The sequence below is a fragment of the Rhinopithecus roxellana genome, chromosome 19, assembly GCF_007565055.1.
Source record: "Rhinopithecus roxellana isolate Shanxi Qingling chromosome 19, ASM756505v1, whole genome shotgun sequence".
Classification (NCBI taxonomy): domain Eukaryota; kingdom Metazoa; phylum Chordata; class Mammalia; order Primates; family Cercopithecidae; genus Rhinopithecus; species Rhinopithecus roxellana.
Genome location: NC_044567.1, coordinates 48,960,866 through 48,984,173, shown reverse-complemented (window position 1 = coordinate 48,984,173; position 23,308 = coordinate 48,960,866). Strand labels below are relative to the sequence as shown.

Sequence of the window (23,308 nt, the reverse complement as noted above, 5' to 3'; positions counted from 1 at the left end):
AATGTTGGCATACCCAGATATTGGAATACTGAGCAGCTGTAAAAGGGAAAATGTGGCCGGGCGTGGTGGCTCATGCCTGTAATCCCAGCACTTTGGGAGGCTGAGGCAGGTGGATCACAAGGTCAGGAGATGGAGACCATCCTGGCTAACACAGTGAAACCCTGTCTCTACTAAAAATACAAAAACTTAGCCAGGCGTGGTGGCGGGCGCCTGTAGTTCCAGCTACTCAGGAGGCCAAGGCAGGAGAATGGCGTGAACCTGGGAGGCGGAGCTTGCAGTGAGCCAAGATCGCACCACTGCACTCCAGCCTGGGCAACAGAGCAAGACTCCGTCTCAAAAAAAAGGAGGGGGGGCGCACGGAAATGCTCTAGGTACTAAAAAAAAGCAAAGAAAAAATGTCCCAAGTACTGCACTGTAAAATGAAGATGTATTAAGTAAAAGACAAAAGCAAAATGCAGGACAATATACATAATGTGCTATCTTTTGTGTATAAAAAAAAGATTGGGAGAAAGAAGAATATAAATTCATATTTGCTGACATTTGCATAAATAACTTTTTTTTTTTTTTTTTTTTTTTTTTTGAGACGGAGTCTTGCTCTGCCGTAAATAACTTCTGAACACTCAAAAAACTGTAATAAAAGTGGTACACTGGCCAGGCGCGGTGGCTCAAGCCTGTAATCCCAGCACTTTGGGAGGCCAAGACAGGCGGATCACAAGGTCAGGAGATCGAGACCATCCTGGCTAACACGGTGAAACCCCATCTCTACTAAAAAATACAAGAAAACTAGCCGGGCGAGGTGGCGGGCGCCTGTAGTCCCAGCTACTCGGGAGGCTGAGGCAGGAGAATGGCCTGAACCCAGGAGGCGGAGCTCGCAGTGAGCTGAGATCCGGCCACTGCACTCCAGCCTGGGTGACAGAGCAAGACTCCATCTCAAAAAAAAAAAAAAAAAAAAAAGTGGTACACTGAGATGAGAGAATGGGGCAATTGGCAAGGATGGAAGAGAGATTGGGCTGTATGCCCTTTTTATACTGTTTGTTGTTTTGTTTTTTGTTTTTTAAGACAGAGTCTCGCTCTGTCGCCCAGGCTGGAGTGCAGTGGCTGGATCTCAGCTCACTGCAAGCTCTGCCTCCCGGGTTTATGCCATTCTCCTGCCTCAGCCTCCCGAGTAGCTGGGACTACAGGTGCCCGCCACCTCACCCGGCCAGTTTTTTGTATTTTTTAGTAGAGATGGGGTTTCACCGGGTTAGCCAGGATGGTCTCGATCTCCTGACCTTGTGATCCGCCCGTCTTGGCCTCCCAAAGTGCTGGGATTACAGGCTTGAGCCACCGCGCCCGGCCTGTTTTGTTTTTTTTGAGACGGAGTTTCGTTCTAGTCACCCAGACTGGAGTGCAGTGGCTCACTGCAACCTCCGCCTTCCGGGTTCAAGCGATTTTCCTGCCTAAGCCTCTGGAGTAGCTGGCACTACTGGAGCGTGTCACCACGTCTGGCTAATTTTTTGTATTTTTAGTAGAGACGGGGTTTCACCATGTTGGCCAGGCTGGTCTCAAACTCCTGACCTCAGGTGATCCACCTGCCTCGGCCTCACAGAGTGCTGGGATTACAGGCATGAGCCACGGCGCCCAGTCCTGTTTTGATTTTTGAATAAGAAATTTTAAATGTAACCCTCCAAAATTTAAAAATGGATCTTAAATTTGTATAAATAAATAAAATCACTAAGGAACCCAACCTAAGTTTAGAAGCACACAGGATACGAAGGTGCTTCTTTCTCAGATAATTTTTGGAACAATAAACTGCTCTCTAATTGTTTTCCTTAAGAAACTTTTCCCAAGGAATCATGCTTCTCCATTTACACAAGAAATGATTCTCCTTTTTTTTTTTTTTGTTTTTAGACAGAGTTTCATTCTTGTTGCCTAGGCTAGAGTACAATGGTGCAACCTCTGCCTCCCAGGTTCAAGTGATTCTTGTGCCTCCACCTCCGGAGTAGCTGGGATTACAGGCACCCGCCACCACATCCAGCTAATTTTTGTGTTTTTAGTAGAGACAGGGTTTCGTCAGGTTGACCGGGCTGGTCTTGAACTCTTGACCTCAGGTGATCCACCCGCCTCAGCCTCCCAAAGTGCTGGGATTACAGGCATGAGCCACTGTGCCAGCCAGAAATGATTTTTAAAGTAGCATAAGATTGTTTAAATATGAAAATATAAAGGATATAAAAGCTATCAGAAGAGGAAAAGCTATAGAAGAAATGCCTCTAAAGCATATGAAGCTAGCAGTTGCCAGAGCAGGAGGAAGAACCCTGGGAGACCAGATAGAACTAACATCTAATGTCTGACAGGAGGGTGTTAGTTATTTTTCAATAACTCTGGAAGAACAACAGAGAAACTACAGGATCAGGACAGAAAGGTTCTTTTCTATATTGTACTGTTTAGTATTAACATTAACATACTCCCCAGAGATTATATCTTAATAGACTGTATCAAGAACTAGTTACAAAGTGGCATGCTGGTTTTATTTGTTTGTAGACAAGATCTCCCTCTGTTGCCCAGGATGGAATGCAGTGGCATGATCACTCAGCCTTGAACCCCTGGCTCAAGTGATCCTCCAGCCTCAGCCTATGGAGTAGCTGGGACTACAGGTGTGCACCAACACATCTGGTTATTTTTTATTTTTTGTAGAGATAGGATCTCTCTCCGTTGCCCAGGCTGGTCTCGAACTCCTGGCCTCAAGAGATCCTCTCACCTCAGCCTCCCAAAGCACTGGGATTACAGGCATGAGCCACTGTACTTGGCCTATATGCTTTGTTAAGAAAAACATTTACAGCCAGGTGTGGTGGCTTACACCTGTAATCCTAGCACTTTGGGAGGCTGAGGCGAGCCTTGAGGTCAGGAGTTTGAGACCAGCCTGTCCAACATCGTGAAACTCTGTCTCTACTTAAAAAAAAAAAACAACCCGTGAAAATTAGCCAGGCATGGTGACGCATGCCTGTAATTCCAGCCAAGATCGCACCACTGCACTCCAGCCTGGGTGACGGAGTGAGACTCTGTCTCAGAATAAAACAAAAACAAAAACAAAATAATTAAAAAAAAAAAAAAAAAAGGAAGACATTTACTAGTTAAAAAATTTAAGGCTGTGCACGGTGGCTCACGCCTGTAATCCCAGCACTTTGGGAGGCTGAGGAGGGCAGATCACGAGGTCAGATCGAGACCAGCCTGGCCAACACGGTGAAACTCCGTCTCTACCAAAAACACAAAAATATAGCCGAGCATGGTGGCAGGCGCCTGTAGTCCCAGCTACTCGCGAGGCTGAGGCAGGAGAATGGCCTGAACCCGGGAGGCGGAGCTTGCAGTGAGCCGAGATGGCGTCACTGCACTCCAGCCTGTGCGACAGAGAGAGACTTCATCTCAAAAAAAAAAAAAAGAAAAAAAGAAAAAAAAATTTTTAAGTGGCCTTTTCGGAATCTCTGCAGTAAGATAACACACTTGATCAGTAAGGACCTGGGTGCATGGATCTTCAAAAATGAGTTTCTATCTATTAAGGACTTGTGATACATCACACCTTCAGTCATTGCCAAAAACATATTCAGCCACAAAATCACTTCAGCCCACCCCTACCTGATTCATGACACCACAGTGGTAATATAGCTGGACTCTGGGATCCTGTCCCCAGAGAACAAAGCCGTGGAGCACTTTGCCACTCCCCGCAACTTCCATATTTAATCCTCCTCCAATAAATAAGATCAGCTCACCCTGTATTTGTGCTTCAGAAGCCTCTTTCCGGGCGACGTTTTCTCGTAATTTTTTCTGAATTTCTTCTAGGTCTTGGAGAATATCTCTGATTTTCCCTGCAGCTGTGTCGGAAATCAACAGCTTTGGAGAAGCCATGGAAAGATCCACCCCAGAAGAAAAAACTTATTGATGAATCATTTAAAACTGAATAAATGGAAGTCCCCTATGTAGTCTATCAACTATTATATTCAAGTTCTTTTATTCATCTATAATTTTCTATGTAATTCCCAGCAAGTTTTTAAAAACAAAATTAGGCCCTCAAAAAATATGCCTTGAAAACAATCTGGAATAATACATAACTACAGCAAAAATATCAGAGTGGTTATTTCTGGGTGATGGGGTTATGGAGCATTTTAATTTGCTTTATTTAATGCTATGTGTTTTCTAATATTTTGCACAATAAACATGGATTTCTTAGGTAATACCAAAAAAGTGTAACATTTTTAGGCACATTTTATAGGGGCTTTATAAAATAAATACTACAGATAGTTACTGAGATAAACCATGGAGGTCAGAATAACCTTTTCAGCTGGGTGTGGTGGCTCACACCTATAATCCCAGCTACATGGGAGGCTGAGGCAGGAGATCACTTGAATCTGGAAGGTAGAGGTTGTAGTGAGCTGAGAAGATCATGCCACTGCACTACAGCCTGGGCGACAGAGCGAGACTCCATTTCAAAAAGAAAAAAAAAAGAACCTTTTCCCACCTCTATCGTTATATAATGTCGCTTCCCAAGAGCTACCTCTCAAATTGCCTGCATCTAGGTCCTGCTTTCCGGGGCCTCCAACACATGCTCCCTGATTTTCTTTAGCCTCAGGTCCTGTTCTTCCCCAATACAGCCCTTTATCTGCTTACCAACTTCAACCCCTGACTTTCCTTCCCACCTTTGCATAATCCACTCCCCATTCTTTCCACCAATCAAAATATGGTAGTATTACACTTATTGAGTGTTTTCGACATGCTAGGTATTGCCCTTCTCTCATTTGCATAACAACCTCACGAAGTAGGTTTAGCAACCTGTAAAAAACCCCCACTTTACAAAAGAAGATGAAGTTCATGAAGGTTAACTAAATTGCCACAGTTAATTATAACATCCCACATTTTAACATCACTCAAGCACTTTTTTATACCTCTTTCAATCCTCACAATAAACCAATGATGTGGCAGGCCCTGTATCATTATTTCTTTTCTTTTCTTTTTTTTTTTTTTTTTTTTTTGAGACAGAGTCTCGCTCTGTCGCCCAGGCTGGAGTGCAGTGGCCGGATCTCAGCTCACTGCAAGCTCCGCCTCCCGGGTTCACGCCATTCTCCTGCCTCAGCCTCGCGAGTAGCTGGGACTACAGGCGCCCGCCACCTCGACCGGCTAGTTTTTTGTATTCTTTTGAGTAGAGACGGGGTTTCACCGTGTTAGCCAGGATGGTCTCCATCTCCTGACCTCGTGATCCGCCCGTCTTGGCCTCCCAAAGTGCTGGGATTACAGACTTGAGCCACCGCGCCCGGCCTCATTATTTCTGTATTACAGATAGGAACCTGAGACGCAGATGGATGAAGTGACTTGCCCAAGGTCCTAATACTAGTGAATGACAATGTCAAGTCTGAAAGTCAGACTTTCCTTTTTTATTTTTTCTGAGACAGAGTTTCACTCTGTCTCCCAGGCTGGAGGGCAGTGGCGCGATCTCGGCTCACTGTAAACTCCGTTTCCCAGGTTCAGGCCATTCTCCTGCCTCGGCCTCCTTAGTAGCTGGGACTACAGGTGCCCGCCACCACGCCCAGCTAATTTTTTGTATTTTTAGTAGAGACAGGGTTTCACCACGTTAGCCAGGATGGTCTCAATCTCTTGACCTCGTGATCTGCCCGCCTCGGCCTCCCAAAGTGCTGGGATTACAGGCGTGAGCCACCATGCCCCGCCGGACTCTCAGACTTTCTATCCCAACACGTGGCATCTCTGAAGATGCATTTATTCATACATTCAGTGGGTATTTGTTGAGCCCCTACTATAAGTGGGTACTTTGGTACTGTGCTAGTGCCTGGGGACACAATGGTGGACAAAAGAACAAAAGCATCAGCCAGGTGCAGTGGCGCACACCTGTAATCCCAGCACTTTGGGAGGCTGAGGCAGGTGGATCACAAGGTCGGGAGTCTGAGGCCAGCCTGGCCAATATGGTGAAACCCCATCTCTACTAAAAATACAAAAATTAGCCAGGTGTGGTGGCGGGCACCTGTAGTCCAAGCTACTCGGGAGGCTGAGGCAGGAGAATCACTTGAAGCTGGGAGGCGGAGGTTGCAATGAACTGAGATGGCGCCACTGCACTCCAGCCTGGCAACAAAGCAAGACTCTGTCTCAAAAAAAAAAAAAAAAAAAAAAGCATCAAAAGTCCCTATTCTCATGAAGTTGAGAGTCCAGTGCAGGAAAAGGGAGTGGGACAGACATTAATATAGAGTATGGCACAAGTCATTACAAAGGTGCAATGGTGATAACTACTACAAATGAAAGGTACATGGAGTCCTCAGAGCCTCTAATGGGGGGATTTGATTTGTTCAAAGAAATCATTGAAGGCTTCTCTCTGAAGAAATGATGTTCTAGCTAGGATCTGAAGGATGAGAAAGTATTACCTAAGTGATGGAGGGAAAGGAGAGCATTCCATGAAGGGTGCCCTGTAGTGGGAAGACGTGAGACACATTGGAGGGACTGTGCAGAGAGTGCAGCTGGAGCTCACAGAGCCAGGCGGCATGAGCAGAGATGAGATTTGAGAGGCAGACAGAGATGGAATCCTACAGGGCTTTGTTGGTCCTGTGAGGATTTGGGTCTTACTCCTGAGCAAACTGATGTAATTCGAATGTTTTAAGCAGATGAGTTACATTTTCAGATTGATGTTTGTGGTAGTCACTGTGATGACCATGAGGAAAACAGACTAGAAGAGGGAGAGTGGAACATTTGGAAGGCTATGACAGCAATCCAGGCATAAAATTATCAGAGGTTGGGATTAGAGAAGTCTCAAAGGAGCTCAAGAATAAGTAAATAGATTTGAGAGGTAATTAGGCAGGTCTTAAAGCTACAATATGCTGCATATTACAGTAAGGGAGAAGAAGGTAACATGATTTCCAGGTCTCTGGCTTGTGTACTTGGAAAGATAATGGGGCCAGCATTGAGACAAAAATCCCAGAAAAGGAGCAGCTTAGGACACATTAAGTGTGATGCTTTGAGATACCCAAGAAGAAAAGATGAGAAGGAAGACATAGCAGCCTAGTGCTCACAGAAGGCTCCAGCCTGGAGCTATTATTTGTACATAGAGGTGGTCATTAAAGCCATGGATACAGGGAAGACTACCTGGAGGGGAGATAAAGGGACTTACAACTCAGCCTTGAGGAAGTCCAGCATTTAATTCCTGAGCACAGGAGAGACAACCTGTAAACAGACTGAGGATCAGCCAGAGAGAGGTGGGGGAAAGCCAAAAGACTCCTTTTCCAAAAGCTAAGAATGAAGGTGTGGTCCACTGTGTCAAAGGCTACTGAAAGGTCAATGAAGACAGGCACCAGAATGTCTATAGGATTTACACAGAGGTCATTGGTGATCTTAGAGATAGCTGGTTAGGTGGAGTGACCCTAGCCCACTTGAAGCTTCCCAACATTACCTCAAGCATCCCAGATATCCAATCATCCATGTCTGGTAGTAAAGAGAATAAAAGATTGAGACTTGTTGCATCCTTCAGCTTCAAACATATTCATGATGTTCCAGTTGAAAGCAATCCCTAGCTCTATCCCCTCCCACATCCTTTCCTCTCCCAGTGGAGCCTACCTTGCCCAGGATGCTCAGTTCATTGTCTGGTCCAGATTCTGATAGGGGCCTCTGATTCTGCAGGCTCCTGACAATGTCTACAAGATGTTCCACCAGCTCTGTCAGCTTCTGACCAACTTCTGTGATGCTCTTCTCTACTGCCACCTTTAAAACAGCAAAGTTCAGGTCCTGGGTTCTATAAAACCGGACCCGGGAACCACCACTAGACAGAGGGAGTCATAAATACTGTAGTAATGACATAAAAACAGACATACAGACCAATGGAATAGAATAGAGTACCCAGAAATAAACTCTCACATATAGAGTTAAATGATTTTTGACAAAGGTGCCAAGACCATTCAATGGGGAAAGGACAGTTTTTTCAACAAACTATACTGTGAAAACTGGATATATCTATATGCAAAAGAATATGGTTGGACCCTTACCTAACATCATATACAAAAACTAACTCAAAATGGATCAAGGACCTAAATGTAAGACCTAAAATAATACAAGTCTTAGAAGAAAACATAGGGCAAAATTTATGACATTGGATTTGGCAATGATTTATTGTATATGACACTAAAAGCACACGCAACAAAAGAAAAAAGGAGGCTGGGCGCGGTGGCTCACGCCAGTAATCCCAGCACTTTGGGAGGCCGAGGTGGGTAGATAACGAGGTCAGGAGATCGAGACCATCCTGGCTAACACAGTGAAACCCGTCTCTACTAAAAATACAAAACATTAGCCGGGCGTGGTGGCGGGCGCCTGTAGTCCCAGCTACTCAGGAGGCTGAGGCAGGAGAATGGCATGAACCCGGGAGGCGGAGCTTGCAGTGAGCCGAGATCGCGCCGCTGCACTCCAGCCTGGGAGACAGCAAGACTCCGTCTCAAAAAAAAAAAAAAAAAAGAAAGAAAGAAAAAAGGAGACAAATTGGACTGCATGAAATGTTTAAACATTTGTGCATCAAAAGACACTAACAATAGGGTAAAAAGGCAATCCACAAAAAGGAGAAAATATTTGCAAATCATACATCTGATAAGGCATTAATACCGAGAATATACAGAGAATTTCTAAAACCAACAATAAAAACATATCAGTGCTGCTTCCTTGGTTGGTAAAACAAACAAACAAACAAGCAAAAACCCATAAACAACTGAATTTTGAAATGGGCAAAGAACTTGAATAGACATTTCTCCAAAGAAGATATACAAATCACCAATAAGCACATGAATAGACACTCAAGATCACTAATCAGTAGGGAAATGCAAATCAAAACATACAGTGAGATACCACTTCACACTCATTAGGTTGGCTACTATCAAAAAAAAAAAAAAAAACAGAAAATAACAAATGTTGACCGTGTGGGAAGATTGGAACCCTCTGCACCGTTGGTGGGAACGATACATGGTACAGCCACTGTGGAAGACAGAATGGTGGTTGCTCAAAATATTAAAAATAGGCCGGGTGCAGTAGCTCATGGCTGTAATCCCAGCACTTTGGGAGGCTGAGGCGGGCGGATCACCTGAGGTCAAGAGTTCAAGATTATCCTGGCCAACCTAGTGAAACCCCATCTCTACTAAAAATACAAAAATTAGCCAGGCGTGGTGGTGGGCATCGGTAATCCCAGCTACTTGGGAGGCTGAAGCAAGAAAATTGCTTGAACCCAGGAGATGGAGGTTGCAGTGAGCCGAGATCACGCCACTGCACTCAAGCCTGCGCAACAGAGCCAGACTCCATCTCAAATATATATATATATATTTTTTTTTTAATTTTTATATATATATATATTTTAGGTCACATTAAGTGTGATGCTTTGAGATACCCAAGAAGAAAAGATGAGAAGGAAGACATAGCAGCCTAGTGCTCACAGAAGGCTCCAGCCTGGAGCTATTATTTGTACATAGAGGTGGTCATTAAAGCCATGGATACAGGGAAGACTACCTGGAGGGGAGGTAAAGGGACTTACAACTCAGCCTTGAGGAAGTCCAGCATTTAATTCCTGAGCAGAGGAGAGACAGCCTGTAAACTGACTGAGAAGGATCAGCCAGAGAGAGGTGGGGGAAAGCCAAAAGACTCCTTTCCCAAAAGCTAAGAATGAAGGTGTGGTCCACTGTGTCAAAGGCTACTGAAAGGTCAATGAAGACAGGCACCAGAATATCCATAGGATTTACATAGAGGTCACTGGTGGTCTTAGAGATAGCTGGCTAGGTGGAGTGATTCTATATATAGTGATCCCATATATATATATATATTAGAATTACCATATGATTTAGCAATTCAACTTCTGGATATATAAGAATTGATAACAGGATCTCAAAGAGCTTCATAAACTGATGTCCATAGCAGCATTATTCCCACTAGCTAAAACATGGAAGCAACCCAAGTGTCTGCAGACACATGAATAAGCAAAAAGTGGCATACACATACAATAGTATATTGCTTAGCCTTAAAAAGGAAGGGAACTCTGACATATGCTACAACATAAATAACCCTCGAAGACATTATGCTAAGTGAAATAAGCCAGTCACAAAAACACGGATACTGTATGATTCGACTTATATAAGGTATTTAGAGTAGTACAAATCAGAGACAGAAATTAGAATGATGGTTGCCAGAGGCTGGGGGAAGAGGAAATGGAGAATTGTAATGTGCTCCTAGAATTCCACTTTTGCAAGATGAAAAGAGTTATGGTACCCTGAAGAGCCAGTCATGTTAATTTAACATTTTTTAGTTATGGAAATGATGGTAGTGATGGTTTCACAACATTATGAATGTATTTCATATCACCCAACTGTATACTTAAAAACGGTTTAGGGCCAGAGAGAAGTGGGGGAAAGCCAGAAGACTTAAGGGTGGAAAGGGGCAGAGCAAGATAGCCAAATAGAAGGCTCCATTGAGCATCCCTCCCACAAGAACATCAAATTTAACAACTACACAAAAAAGCACCTTCATAAGAACCAGAAATCAGGGGCACTCACAGTACCTGGTTTTAACTTGACATATAGAAAGAGGCACTGAAGAGGGTAGGAAAAACAGTCTTGAATTACCAACGCCATCCATATCCCATGTGGCAGAGGCAACACGGCACAGAGAATCTGTGCACTCGGGAAAGGGAGAGCATGGTGATAAAGAGAATAGAGAGACTTTGCCTTATCACATCACAAAGCAAAACTGGGCTGAACTCAGCTGGCGCCTACCCACAGGGGGAGCATTTAGATCAGTCCTAGCCAGAGAGGAATCAAATCACCCACACCAGTGATTGGAACCTGAGTTCTGGCAAGCCTCTCCACTGTGGGCTGAAGTGCTCTGGGGCTCTAAATAAACTTCAATGGCAGTCTAGGCCACAAGGACTGCAACTCCTAGGCAAGTCCCTAGTGTTGAGATGGGTCTCTGGACCCACCCAGAGCCTGGGTGAATGTGCTACCATGAAGGGAAGGACACAAGCCTGGCTGGCTTTGCCATCTGCTGATTATAGAGCCCTAGGTCCTTAAGTGAATATAGGTGGTAGCCAGATAGTGGTTACAAAGGGGCTTGGGTGAGACACAGTGCTGTGCTGGCTTTAGGTCTGACCCCGTGCACTCCTAGTGGTCACGGCTACAAGGTGCTTGTGTCAGCCCACCTCCAGCTCCAGGCAGCCCAGCACACACACAGACTGTTTTGGAGAAGTACGAGAAGAGAACAAGAATCTCTGCCTGGTAATCCAGAGAATTCTTCTGGATCTTATACAAGACCATCAAGGTGGCACCTCTAGTAGTCTGCAAGAGTCACAGCTTTACTGGGCTTGGGGTGCCCCCTAATGCAGATACAGATCACAACACCAAAGTCCTTTCAAATACCTGGAAAGCCTTCCCAAGAAGGACAGGTACAAACAAGCCCAGACTGTGAAGACTACAATAAATAACTAACTCGTCAATGCCCAGGCACTGACAAACATCCACAAGCATCAAGACCATTCAGGAAAACATGACCCCACCAAACTAAGTAAGTCACCAAGAACCAATTCGGGAGAAACAGAGATATGTGACCTTTCAGACAGATAATTCAAAATAGCTGTTTTAAGAAAACTCAAAGAATTTCAAGATAACAGAGAAAGAATTCAGAATTCTATCAGATAAATTTAAAATAACTGAAATAATTAAAAAGAATCAAGCAGAAATTCTGGAATCCAAAAATGCAACTGACGTATTGAAGAATGCATCAGAGTCTGCATCAATAGCAAAATTGATCGAGTATTAGAAAGAATCAGTGAGCTTGAATTCAGGCTATTTGAAAATACACAGTAAGGGCTGGCGCAGTGGCTCACACCTGTAATCCCAGCACTTTGGAAGGCCGAGGCAGGCAAATCACAAGGTCAGGAGATCGAGACCACAGTGAAACCCTGTCTCTACTAAAAATTCCAAAAATTAGCTGGGCGCGGTGGCGGGTGCCTGTACTCCTAGCTACTCAGGAGGCTGAGGCAGGACAATGGCATGAAACCAGGAGGCGGAGCTTGCAGTGAGCCGAGATTGCGCCACTGTACTCCAGCCTAGGCAACAGAGCAAGACTCCGTCTCAAAAATAAATACATAAATAAAATAAAAATAATAAAAAAAGAAAATACATAAATAAAATAAAAATAATAAAAAAAGAAAATACACCGTAAGAGGAGACAAAAGAAACAAGAAAAAAAAAAGGAGAATGAAACATGCCTACAAGATCTAGAAAATAGTCTCAAAGGGGCAAATCTAAGAATGATTGGCCTTAAGAGGAGGCAGAGAAAGAAATAGTGGTAGAAAGTTTATTCAAAGAAATGATAGCACAGAACTTCCCAAATCTAGAGAAAGACATCAATATCTACATACAAAAAGGTTATAGAACACCAAGCAGATTCAACCCAAAGAAGACTACATGAAGGCATTTAATAATAAAACTCCCAAAGGTTAAGGATAACGAAAGGATCCTAGAGCAGCAAGAGAAAATAAATAACATATAATGGAGTTCCAAAGCATCTGGCAGTAGACTTTTCAGTGGAAAAACCTTACAGGCCAGGAGAGAGTGGCATGACATGTAAAGTGCTGAAGGAAAAAACTTTTACCCTAGAAAACTATAATTTGTGAAACTAGCTTCGAATCATGAAGGAGAAATACTCTCCCAGACAAACAAAAGCTGAGGGATTTTATCAACACCAGACCTATCCTACAAGAAATGGTAAAGGGAATACTTCAATCAAATAGAAAAAGCCAGGCGCAGTGTCTCACACTTGTAATCCCAGCACTTTGGGAGGCCGAGGCGGGTGGATCACCTGCGGTCAGGAGTTCCAGACTAGCCTGGCCAACATGGTGAAACCCCATCTCTACTAAAAATACAAAAATTAGCCGGGTGTGGTGGTGGGCACCTGTAATCCCAGCTACTCTAGAGGCTGTGGCAGGAGAATCACTTGAACCCAAGAGGTGGCCTGTAATCCCAGCACTTTGGGAGGCTGAGGTGGGCAGATCACTTGAGATCCGGAGTTCAAGACCAGCCTGGCCAACATGGTGAAACCCTGTCTCTACTGCCAGATGCATTGGAACTCCATTATATGTTATTTATTTTCTCCTGCTGCTTTAGGATCCTTTTGTTATCCTTAACCTTTGGCAGTTTTATTATTAAATGCCTTCATGTAGTCTTCTACTAAAAATACAAAATTTAGCTGGGCATGATGGCGCATGCCTGTAGTCCCAGCTACTCGGGAGGCTGAGGCAGGAGAATTGCTTGAACCCAGGAGGTGGAGGCTGCAGTGAGCCAAGATCATGCCACTGCACTCCAACCTGGGCAACAGAGTAAAACTCTGTCTCAAAACAAAACAAAACAAAACAAACCAAAAACCTCACTAGTAACAGTAAGGTCACAGAAAACCAATCAAAAATTATAACTACAACAACTTTCAAAGATACAGATAGTATAATAAGATATACACAAAAGTTAAATAGCAGGGGATGAATTTAAAGTGTAGAGTTTTTATTAGTTTTCTTTTTGCTTGTTAGGTAGTTTATGCAAGCAGTATCAAGTTGTTATCAGCTTAAAACAATAGGTTATAAGATACTACTTGCAAGCCTCATGATAACCTCAAATCAAAAATCATGTAATGGATACACAAAAAATAAAAAGCAAGAAATTAAATCATAGCACCAGAGAAAATCATATTCATTTAAAGGAAGACAGAAAAGAAGGGAAGAAGGAAGAGAAGACCACAAAACAAAACAACCAAAGAACAAACAACAAAATGGCAAGAATTACTTACCAATAATAACATTGAATATAAATGGACAAAAATCTTCAATCAAAAGACATAGAGTGGTTGACTGGATTAAAAAAACAAGACCCAATGGTCTATTCCCTACAAGAAACACACTTCATCTATAGACACATATAGACTGAAAATAAAGGGATGGAAAAATATATCCCATGGTAATGGAAGCCAAAAAAGAGCAGGATTAGCTATACCTATATCAGACAAATAGGTTTCAAAACAAAATCTATAAGAAGAGACAAAGAAAGTCATTTTATAATGATGGAGTCAATTCAGTAAGAAGATATAACAACTGTAAATATATATGCACCAACACTAGAGCACCTAGACATATAAAGCAAATATGACTAGAGCTAAAGAGAAGACAGACTCCAATACAATAATATCTGGAGACTTCAACAACCCACTTTCAGCACTGAACAAATTATTCAGACAGAAAAGTAACAACGAAATATTGGACTTAATCTGTACTATAGATCAAATGGACCTAATAGATATTTACAGAACATTTACATTCATGCTGCAGAATACACATGGATCTTTTCCTCAGCACATGATCACTCTCAAGGATAGATCACAAAACCTAAGACCTAACATATGTCAGGTCAGAAAACAAGTCTTAAAACATTCAAAAACATTGAAATAGGCCGGGTGCGGTGGCTCATGCCTGTAATCCCAGCACTTTGGGAGGCCAAGGCGGGTGGATCACGAGGTCAGGAGATCAAGACCATCCTGGCCAACATGGTGAAACTCTGTCTCTACTAAAAATACAAAAATTAGCCAGGTGTGGTGGTGTGTGCCTGTAATCCCACTTGCTGGGGAGACTGAGGCAGGAGAATTGCTTGAACCCGGGAGGCGGAGGTTGCAAAGAGTGGAGATGACGCTACTGCACTCCAGCCTGGCGACAGAGCAAGACTCCATCTCAAAAAAAAAAAAAAAAAAAAAAAAATTGAAATAATACCAAGTATCTTCTCTGACTACAATGGAGTAAAACTAGAAATCAATAATGAGGAATGTTGAAAACTATACAAACCCAAGGAAATTAAACAATATGCTCCTGAATGACCAGTGGGTCAATGAAAAAATTAAGAAGGAAATTAAAAAATTTCTTTTAAGACGGGTGCAGTGGCTCATGCCTGTAATCCCAGCACTTTGGGAGGCTGAGGCCGGTGGATCAGAAGGTCAAGAGATCGAGACCATCCTGGCTAACATGGTGAAACTCCGTCTCTACTAAATATACAAAAATTAACTGGGCATGGTGGCGGGTGCCTGTAATCCCAGCTTATCGGAAGGCTGAGGCAGGAGAATCACTTGAACCCAGGAGGCGTAGGTTGCTGTGAGCCAAGATCGCGCCACTACACTCCAGCCTGGCAACAGAGCGAGACTCTGTCTCAAAAAAACAAACAAAAATTTTTTTAGTATTCATTTTTTTTTACATGTGACTTTTTGTATTTATCATCTCTCAACTTTGTAGGTATGAACAGGCAGAAGAGCCAGAATTGAAGCTTGGAGCCCAAACTTGGGATTCCAAAATGGGGTAGAAGTCATATATGTTAGGATCTTGGCAGCAGCCAAAATGGACTATTCTGTGGCCCACGAGGTCATTTGCAGGGACCTTGAGGGTACAGGATGAGTTGGAATGAGGGTACCCGATGACCCGTGTACACCAAGCCAATCAGATTAGCAGTGTTGGGCAATCTGCGTAGTGTGTCTGCATTTCTCTGGCCGACACTGGTGGTGACTCCACCCTCCAGTATTGGCGGTTGTGGAGTTTTTGCTTGTTTTTGCTGAATATGCTTTTTTGGCTTTCTTGAGGTTTGCTCTGTGGTTATTGAACCATACCTGGAGTACTATTGGGCGTATGTCTATTTTCGAGGCCATTTATTTCTGAGAGCTGGGGTTTGGGTATGGGTTCTCATTGAACAAGATGTTCAGATCTTCCAGTTGCTTCTCAGTGAACATGGTTCGTTTCCTGTGTGCATGCATCTGGTCCTTGCCGTTAGAAAGATCCTCTAAGCCTGGCATCTTCTAATCCAGATGTGTGCCTGGGCTCAGGTGCAGGGATAAGTAGTATCCTTTTTTTAAGGGGAGACAGGATGTTGCTCTGTTGCCCATGCTGGAGTGCAGTGACATGAAAACAGCTCACAGCAGCCTCAACCTCCTGGGTTCAAGTGTTCCTCCCACCTCAGCCTCGAAAGTGGCTGGGACCACAGCCATGTGTCATCACACCTAGCTACTTTTTTCTTTTTTTTTCAGCGGGTCTCATCGTTTCTTTTTTCTTTTTTTTTTTATTGGGTCTGACCATGCTGCCCAGGCTGGTCTTGAACTTCTGGACTTAAGCAATCCTCCTGCTTCTGCCTCCCAAAGTGCTAGGATTATAAGTGTGAGCCACAACAATCAGCCTGAACAATTTCTTAAAATAAATTATATTGGGCCTAGTGCGGTGGCTCATACCTGTAATCCCAGCACTTTGGGAGGCCGAGGCAGGTGGATCACCTGAGGTCAGGAGTTTGAGACCAGCCTAGCCAACATGGTGAAACCTCATCTCTAAAAAATACAAAAATAAGCCAGGGGTGATGGTGGGCGCCTGTAACCCCAGCTACTCAGGAGGCTGAGGTAGGAGAATCGCTTGAACCCGGGAGATGGAGGTTACAGTGAGCTGAGATCATGCCACTGTACTCCAGCCTAGGTGACAGAACAGGAGTCTGTCTCAAAAAATAGAATAATAATAATAAAGGAATAACATAGCTAGGAATAAATTTAATGAAAGAGGTGAAAGACTTACACACTTAAAACTACAAAAAAATCACTGAAGGAATTACAGACCCAAATAAAAATAAATAAAAACACATTCTGTGTTTTAGGGAAAGAAGACTTAATATTGTTAAGATGTCAATACTACCCAAAGTGATCTACAGATTCAACATAAACCCTATCAAAATTCCAACAGCCTATTTTGTAGAAATGAAAAGCCAATCTTCAAATTCAGATGGAATTGCAAGGAGTTCTGAATAACAAAAACAATCTTGGAAAAAAAAAAAAGTCAAAGAACTCACACTTCCCAATTTTCTAAATTTACTAAAAGGTTGTAGTAATCAAAATAGTGTGGTACCAGCGTAAGTACAGACATATAGACTAATGGAATAAAATGGAATGTCCAGAAGTAAAACTACACATTTATTTTGAGACAGGGTCTCACTCCATCGCCCAGGCTAGAGTGCAGTGGTACAATCATGGCTCACTGCAGCCTCAAACTCTCAGCTTGGGTGATTTCTCCTACCTCAGCCTGGGACTACAGGCACATGCCACCATGCCCAGATACTTTTTTGTATTTTTCTAGAGATGGGGTTTCACCATGTTGCCCAGGCTGGTCTGGAACTTCTGGGGTCAAGCAATCCTCCCACCTTGGCCTCCCAAAGTACTGGGATTACAGGTGTGAACCACACGCCTGGCCTGGCCAAATGATTTGTTGACAAGGATGCCAAGTCTAATCACTGGAGAATAGACTCTTCAACAAATGGTACCAAGACAATTGGATTTCCACATACACAAGAATGAAGTTGGACCCCTAATTCACATCATATACAAAAATTAACTTAAAATTGACCAATTACCTAAACGTAAGCTAAAACCATAAAACTCTTAGAAGAGGCTGGCACTGTGGCTCATGCCTGTAATCCCAGCACTTTGGGAGGCCAAGGCGGGCAGATCACTTGAGGTCAGGAGTTCAAGACCAGCCTGGCCAAAATGGTGAAACCCTGTCTCTATTAAAAATACAAAAAGTAGCCAGGTGTGGTGGCAGGCGCCTGTAATTCCAGGTACTTGGGAGGCTGAAGCAGGAGAATTGCTTGAACCTTGGAGGTGGAGGCTGCAGTGAGCCGAGATAGTGCCACTGCACTCCATCCCTGGGAACTGAGCGAGACACTGACTCAAAAAAAACAAAAAAACAAAAAAACCAAACCAAACCAAAACAAAAAAACTCTTAGGAGAAAACATAGGGGTAAATCTTCATGAACTGGGATTTGGCAATGAATCTGTAAATATGACAACAGAAGCACAAGCAACAACAACAAAAAACAACAAATAAATATTAAATTTAAAACTTTTGCGCATCAAAGGATACCACTGAGAAAGTGACAACTCTTAGAATGGGAGAATATATATTTGATAATATATCTGTGAGTCATATCTAATTCGATATCCAGAATATAGAAGGAATCTCTAAAACTCAACAACAAAAAGATAAACAACCCAATTCTACAATGGTCAAAGGACTTGAATAGACATTTCTGCAATGAAGATCTACAAATGACCAACAAGCACAAGAAAAGATGGGCAACATCATTAGTCATTAAGGAAATCCAAATCAAAATCACAATGAGGCTGGGTGCGGTGGCTCACGCCTGTAATTCCAGCACTTTGGGAGGCCAAGGAGGGCAGATTACAAGGTCAAGAGATCGAGACCATCCTGGCCAACATGGTGAAAACCCATCTCTACTGAAAATACAAAAATTACCTGGGTGGGGTGGTAAGCACCTGTAGTCCCAGCTACTCGGGACGCTGAGGCAGGAGAATCACTTGAACCTGGGAAGCAGAGTCTACAGTGAGCAGAAATCGCGCCCCTGCATTCCAGCCTGGCCACAGAGCAAGACTTCAGCTCAAAAAAGGAAATATATGTGTGTGTATATATATACATATATATGTGGCACATCCACCCAATGGAATATGATTCAGCCCCATAAAAGGAATAAAGTTCTAACACATGCTACAACATGAATGAACCTTGAAAACACTATGCTAAGTGAAAGAAACCTAGCACAAAGGGACAAACATTGAAAGATTCCAGTTATATGAAATATCTAGAACAGGCAAACTCAGAAACAGAAAGTAGCTTAAATGTGAGCAGGGGCTAGCGGGAGGGGAAACAAGGAGTTACTGCTTAATGAGCACAGAGTTTCTGTTTATGATGATTAAAGAGTTCTGGAAACAGCAGGGATAGTTGCACAACAGGAAATGTATCTGTCACTGAATTGTACACTTTAAAATGGTTAAAATGAGGCTGGACGCGGTGGCTCACGCCTGTAATCCCAGCACTTTGGGAGGCCGAGGCGGGTGGATCAACTGAGGTCAGGAGTTCGAGACCAGCCTGGCCAACACGGTGAAACCCCGTTTCTACTAAAAATACAAAAATGAGCCAGGCGTGATGGCTCACGCCCGTAGTACCAGCTACTCGGGAAGCTGAGGCAGGAGACTCGCTTGAACCTGAGAGGTGGGGGTTGCAGTGAGGCGATCACGCCACTGCACTCCATTCAGCCTGGGCGACAGAGCGAGATTCTGTCTCAAAAAAAAAAAAAAAAAAAAGAAGAAGGTGGTTAAAATTACAAGTTTTAATGTTATATACATCTTACCACAATTTTACAACTGTCAGAGAAAGAGACCGAAGATCGATTGGGAAGAAGTTGAAATATGCCAAGGCGTGTAGCAGCTAGGTTGACACTCTTTTGGGAGATGGGGAATTTGTTTTTTTCCCGCTTCTTCATACTTTTATGAACTTTCCAAAGTTCCTTCCAAAAGCGGGAGTCGACTTTCAGACTGAGAAAAGGAACGTAAAAGTAGAACGGCTGGGGAAAGGGATTCGAGCCACAGGGGAAGAGGGCAGGCTGCGGGCAACCGGGGAGGGGGGGGGCGGGGGGGGGCGTGAGGGGAGCTGCGGGACCGGCCTCCCTACCCGCGGCAGTGCCGGGCAGCGCCGGGGCCTGAGGGTCAGGCTGGAGTCGGGACTGGAGCCGGGGCCGGGGCAAGGGGCAGAGTCGGAGCCCGCCTCCAGCTCGCGTGCGGCGCGGCGGTACTTGTCGGCCAGGTCTTGCAGTAGCGTGTTCTTCCGCAGCCGAGGCTGCTGCGCGACGCCCTCACGGCAGGTGGGGCAGGCCCAGCGGCGCCCAGCGCCGCGCGCGCCCCACAGGCCCTCCAGGCAGTGGCGGCAGAAGCTGTGGCCGCAGGGCAGCGTGGCGGGCCAGTCTAGCAGCTCCTGGCAGATGATGCAGCCCAGGTCTTCCTCGGCTAGCCATACGGGGACGGCGGAGCCCGGGCCTTGGCCCAGGCCCGCCATGGCGACCAGGCGGCCGGGGCGCGGATGTCACGGTTGAGCCGGGCCCGTCCGCGACCGCGTCTCCTCAGGCTCCTCCCTCGCCCTGCCTCTTCCGCTTTCCCTCCTCCTCTTCTCAGCAGCCTTTTCCCCTCCTTCCTTGGGGCCACCCAGTCTCCTTCCTCCGGTCCTGCTGAAAGCGGACTTAGAGCCTCCACTGCCCAGCTCGAAAGGCAGAGCTGACCCTAAGTGGCGGCCTCTTGCCCTGGGAAACCAACTTGCCGCGAGCCGCTAGGAACCCGCGGATGTCTCCAAGATTCCCTTTAGCTGGATGTCCCCCCATTAAGATGCAGCACCGTTGAAGGTCTTCTAACGTTGGCTAATAAATAAATAAATAAACAAGAAAAAGATGCAACACCGACAACTCTCGGGAGGAGAGGACTGCATTCAGGAGCTCATTTATGAGAATGAGCCCACGAGGCGTCATTCAGCTCCTCTAACAAGTAGCAGGGGATTAAAGATCACCGATGCACAGCCACAGGGAGCGTCTTCAAAAATGTTATGTTCGGGCCCCGCTCGCAGGGAGTCTGATTTCATTGTCTTGGGTGGAGCACGGATATTTTATAAAACCTCCCTCAGGTGATTCTGACGTGCATTCAAGGTTGAGTGAGCGACCCCTGGACTTTTAAACTCGCGGTTATAATGCGCGTTGTGTCCTTACTGCCCTCTGCAGGATGTAAGAGCGTTCCCCAACAGACACGCGGACAAAATACTAGAAAGTATTTTCCTGATATGGCACGCCTGGCACTTGTGGGGCTTGCGTTCTCTCCCAACTCATTCACTTCGCATCCCAGTCCTAAGCGCATTGCAACCCGAAAATGTTAGAGCTCGAAGAGCACCACGTCCTCCCAGATGACCTAAAGAGGTTAAAAAAAAAAAAAAAAAAAAAAGAATTTCCAGGCTGTCATGGTAACAATGAAGCGTCAGAGGCTAAAACCCACAACTCCCCATCTGTTGAAATGAACTAACAATGTCTCATGCTTTACTTTATCCTTCTTTTCTCGCCTGGGCTCAAGGTAGGTATCAGATAATATAAGTTTGTAGCTGACCTTTGGATCACTTGAGGTCAGGAGTTCAAGAGCAGCCTGGCCAACATGGTGAACCCCCATCTCTACTAAAAATACAAAAAAAAAAAAAAAAAAAAAAAAAAAAACCAGAAAGAAAGCAAGCCAGGTGTCGAGGCCCATGCCTGTAATCCCAGCTACTCGGGCTCGGGAAGCTGAGGCAGGATAATCACTTGAACCTGGGAGGCGGAGGTTTCAGTAAGCCAAGATTGCGCCACTGCACCCCCAGCCTGGGCGACATAGGGAGACTATGTCACACACACACACACACACACACACACACACAAAACAACAACAACAGAAGAAGCGTTTGTGGTTATTTTCAATACCGGAAGTGTCATGGAGTAGGCAGCACTGCTCATCAACGTTTCCAGTGCCAGTGCTTTCCCTTTCTGGGCACTTGATAGGACTGGCACTTCCCTGACCCACTTGAAACGCACAGAGGTAATAACATGTTACTTCCCACCAGCTTTAAAGGCGACTGAGCCAGCCATTGTATCGCATTCTGCCAGCTGCTCCAACTATGGAGATGAAACCATCAACCAGTGACCCGGGTCACTGATTGGCTAAGATGAGCAGACTCCTTGCCGACGCACCCTAGGATACATAGTAAGGGGAGAAGAAAACTAGGATGTATTCAGCTTATTGAGATTTAATGGGTGTGTGCTGCTGCAGAATAACCTAGCCTGTCCTGACTGATATATTACCTGGAACTTGTTCCAGAGTCTCCGCATTGGAGTAACATTGTAGCTTCTAAGAGCCTCCTCTCTTTTTTTTCTGTAAAACAGGCATGATACTAAACAATTAAACATGCTCAGATCTTCCAACTTAAAAAATAAAATCACTGGTGGGGCGTGGTGGCTCATGCCTGTAATTCCAGCACTTTGGGAGGCTGAGGCAGGTGGATTGCCTCAGTTCAGGAGTTCGAGACCTGCCTGAGCAACATGGTAAAACCCTGTCTCTACAAAAAAAATGTATACAAAGATTACCCAGACATGGTGGTGCAGGCCTGTGGTCCCAGCTACTCAGGGGACTGAGGTGGGAGGATTGCTTGAGCTGGGGAGGTAGAGGCTGTAGTGAGCCATGAGAGCTCAGGAGGTCAAGACTGTGGTTAGCTGTGATCGCACCACTTCACTCCAGCCTAGGGAAGGAGCTAGACATAATCTCAAAAAAATTAAAAATTAAAAAATAAAATCTGGCTGGGCGCAGTGGCTCACGCCTGTAATCCCAGCACCTTGGGAGGCTGAGACGGGCGGATCACGAGGTCAGGAGATCGAGACCATCCTGGCTAACACGGTGAAACCCCGTCTCTACTAAAAAATACAAAAAACTAGCCAGGCGAGGTGGCGGGCGCCTGTAGTCCCAGCTACTCGGGAGGCTGAGGCAGGAGAATGGCGTAAACCCGGGAGGCGGAGCTTGCAGTGAGCTGAGATCCGGCCACTGCACTCCAGCCTGGGCGACAGAGCGAGACTCTGTCTCAAAAAATAAAATAAAATAAAATAAAATAAAATAAAATCACCTTTCACCTAAGCCTCCCTGGAGCCAGCTCTCCTCTTTTCCATTTCACAGCCAAGTTCCTGTAAAGAGTGGGTTAACCATTAGTTTTCAAACTTTTTTTCTTGGACACTCCCTAAAAATTTTATGCAAAATCATGCAATGGTTATAAGAAAGGGGGAAGGGGGAGAGTGGTCAGCTCTGGTAGTAAAAATATATTAGCAAATTCTTCATTTACACCAGATTTTTTTTTTTTTTTTTTTTGAGATGGAGTCTCACTTTGTTGCCAGGCTGGAGTGGAGTGGAGTGGCGCAATCTTGTCTCACTGCAACCTCCACCACACAGGTTCAAACCATTCTCCTGCCTCAGCCTCTGGAATAACTGGGATTACAGGCACTCACCACCATGCCCGGTTTTGTATTTTTAGTAGAGATGGTGTTTTCCCATGTTGATGGGGTTTCTCCATGTTGGCCAGGCTTGTCTTGAACTCCTGACCTCAGGTGGTCCGCCCACCTCATCTTCCCAAGTGCTAGGATTACAGGCGTGAGCCACCGCACCCAGCCTACATCAGAAATTTTGTCATTTTTGGCTGGGTGTGGTGGCTCACGCCTGTAATCACAGGACTTTGGGAGGCCGAGGCAGGCAGATCATGAGGTCAGGAGTTCTAAAAATACAAAAAAAAAAAAAAAAATTAGCTGGGCATGGTTGTGGGCACCTGTAATCTCAGCTATTCAGGAGGCTGAGGCAGGAGAATCGTTTGAACCCAGGAGGCGGAAGT

General features: G+C 44.7%; 1 protein-coding gene across 3 annotated transcripts in view; it reads right to left on the bottom strand.

The window, feature by feature from the left end:
- The window catches only part of RNF135 (ring finger protein 135), a 31,519-nt gene extending 11,371 nt beyond the window's left edge, over positions 1 to 20,148 (bottom strand). The window contains exons 1-3 of one of the 3 annotated variants that reach the window (XM_030923893.1): positions 19,556 to 20,148; positions 7,579 to 7,722; positions 3,744 to 3,864 (exon numbers count right to left, since the gene is read on the bottom strand). In XM_030923893.1, coding sequence (XP_030779753.1) covers positions 3,744 to 3,864; positions 7,579 to 7,722; positions 19,556 to 19,936 — 646 coding nt within the window. In that variant the 5' untranslated portion in view covers positions 19,937 to 20,148. Of the gene's footprint in view, positions 1 to 3,743; positions 3,865 to 7,578; positions 7,723 to 19,235; positions 19,526 to 19,555 lie in introns of those variants that run through there. The other 2 variants (XM_030923895.1, XM_030923896.1) reach the window with 2 other exon arrangements.
- Positions 20,149 to 23,308: the final 3,160 nt, after the last annotated feature.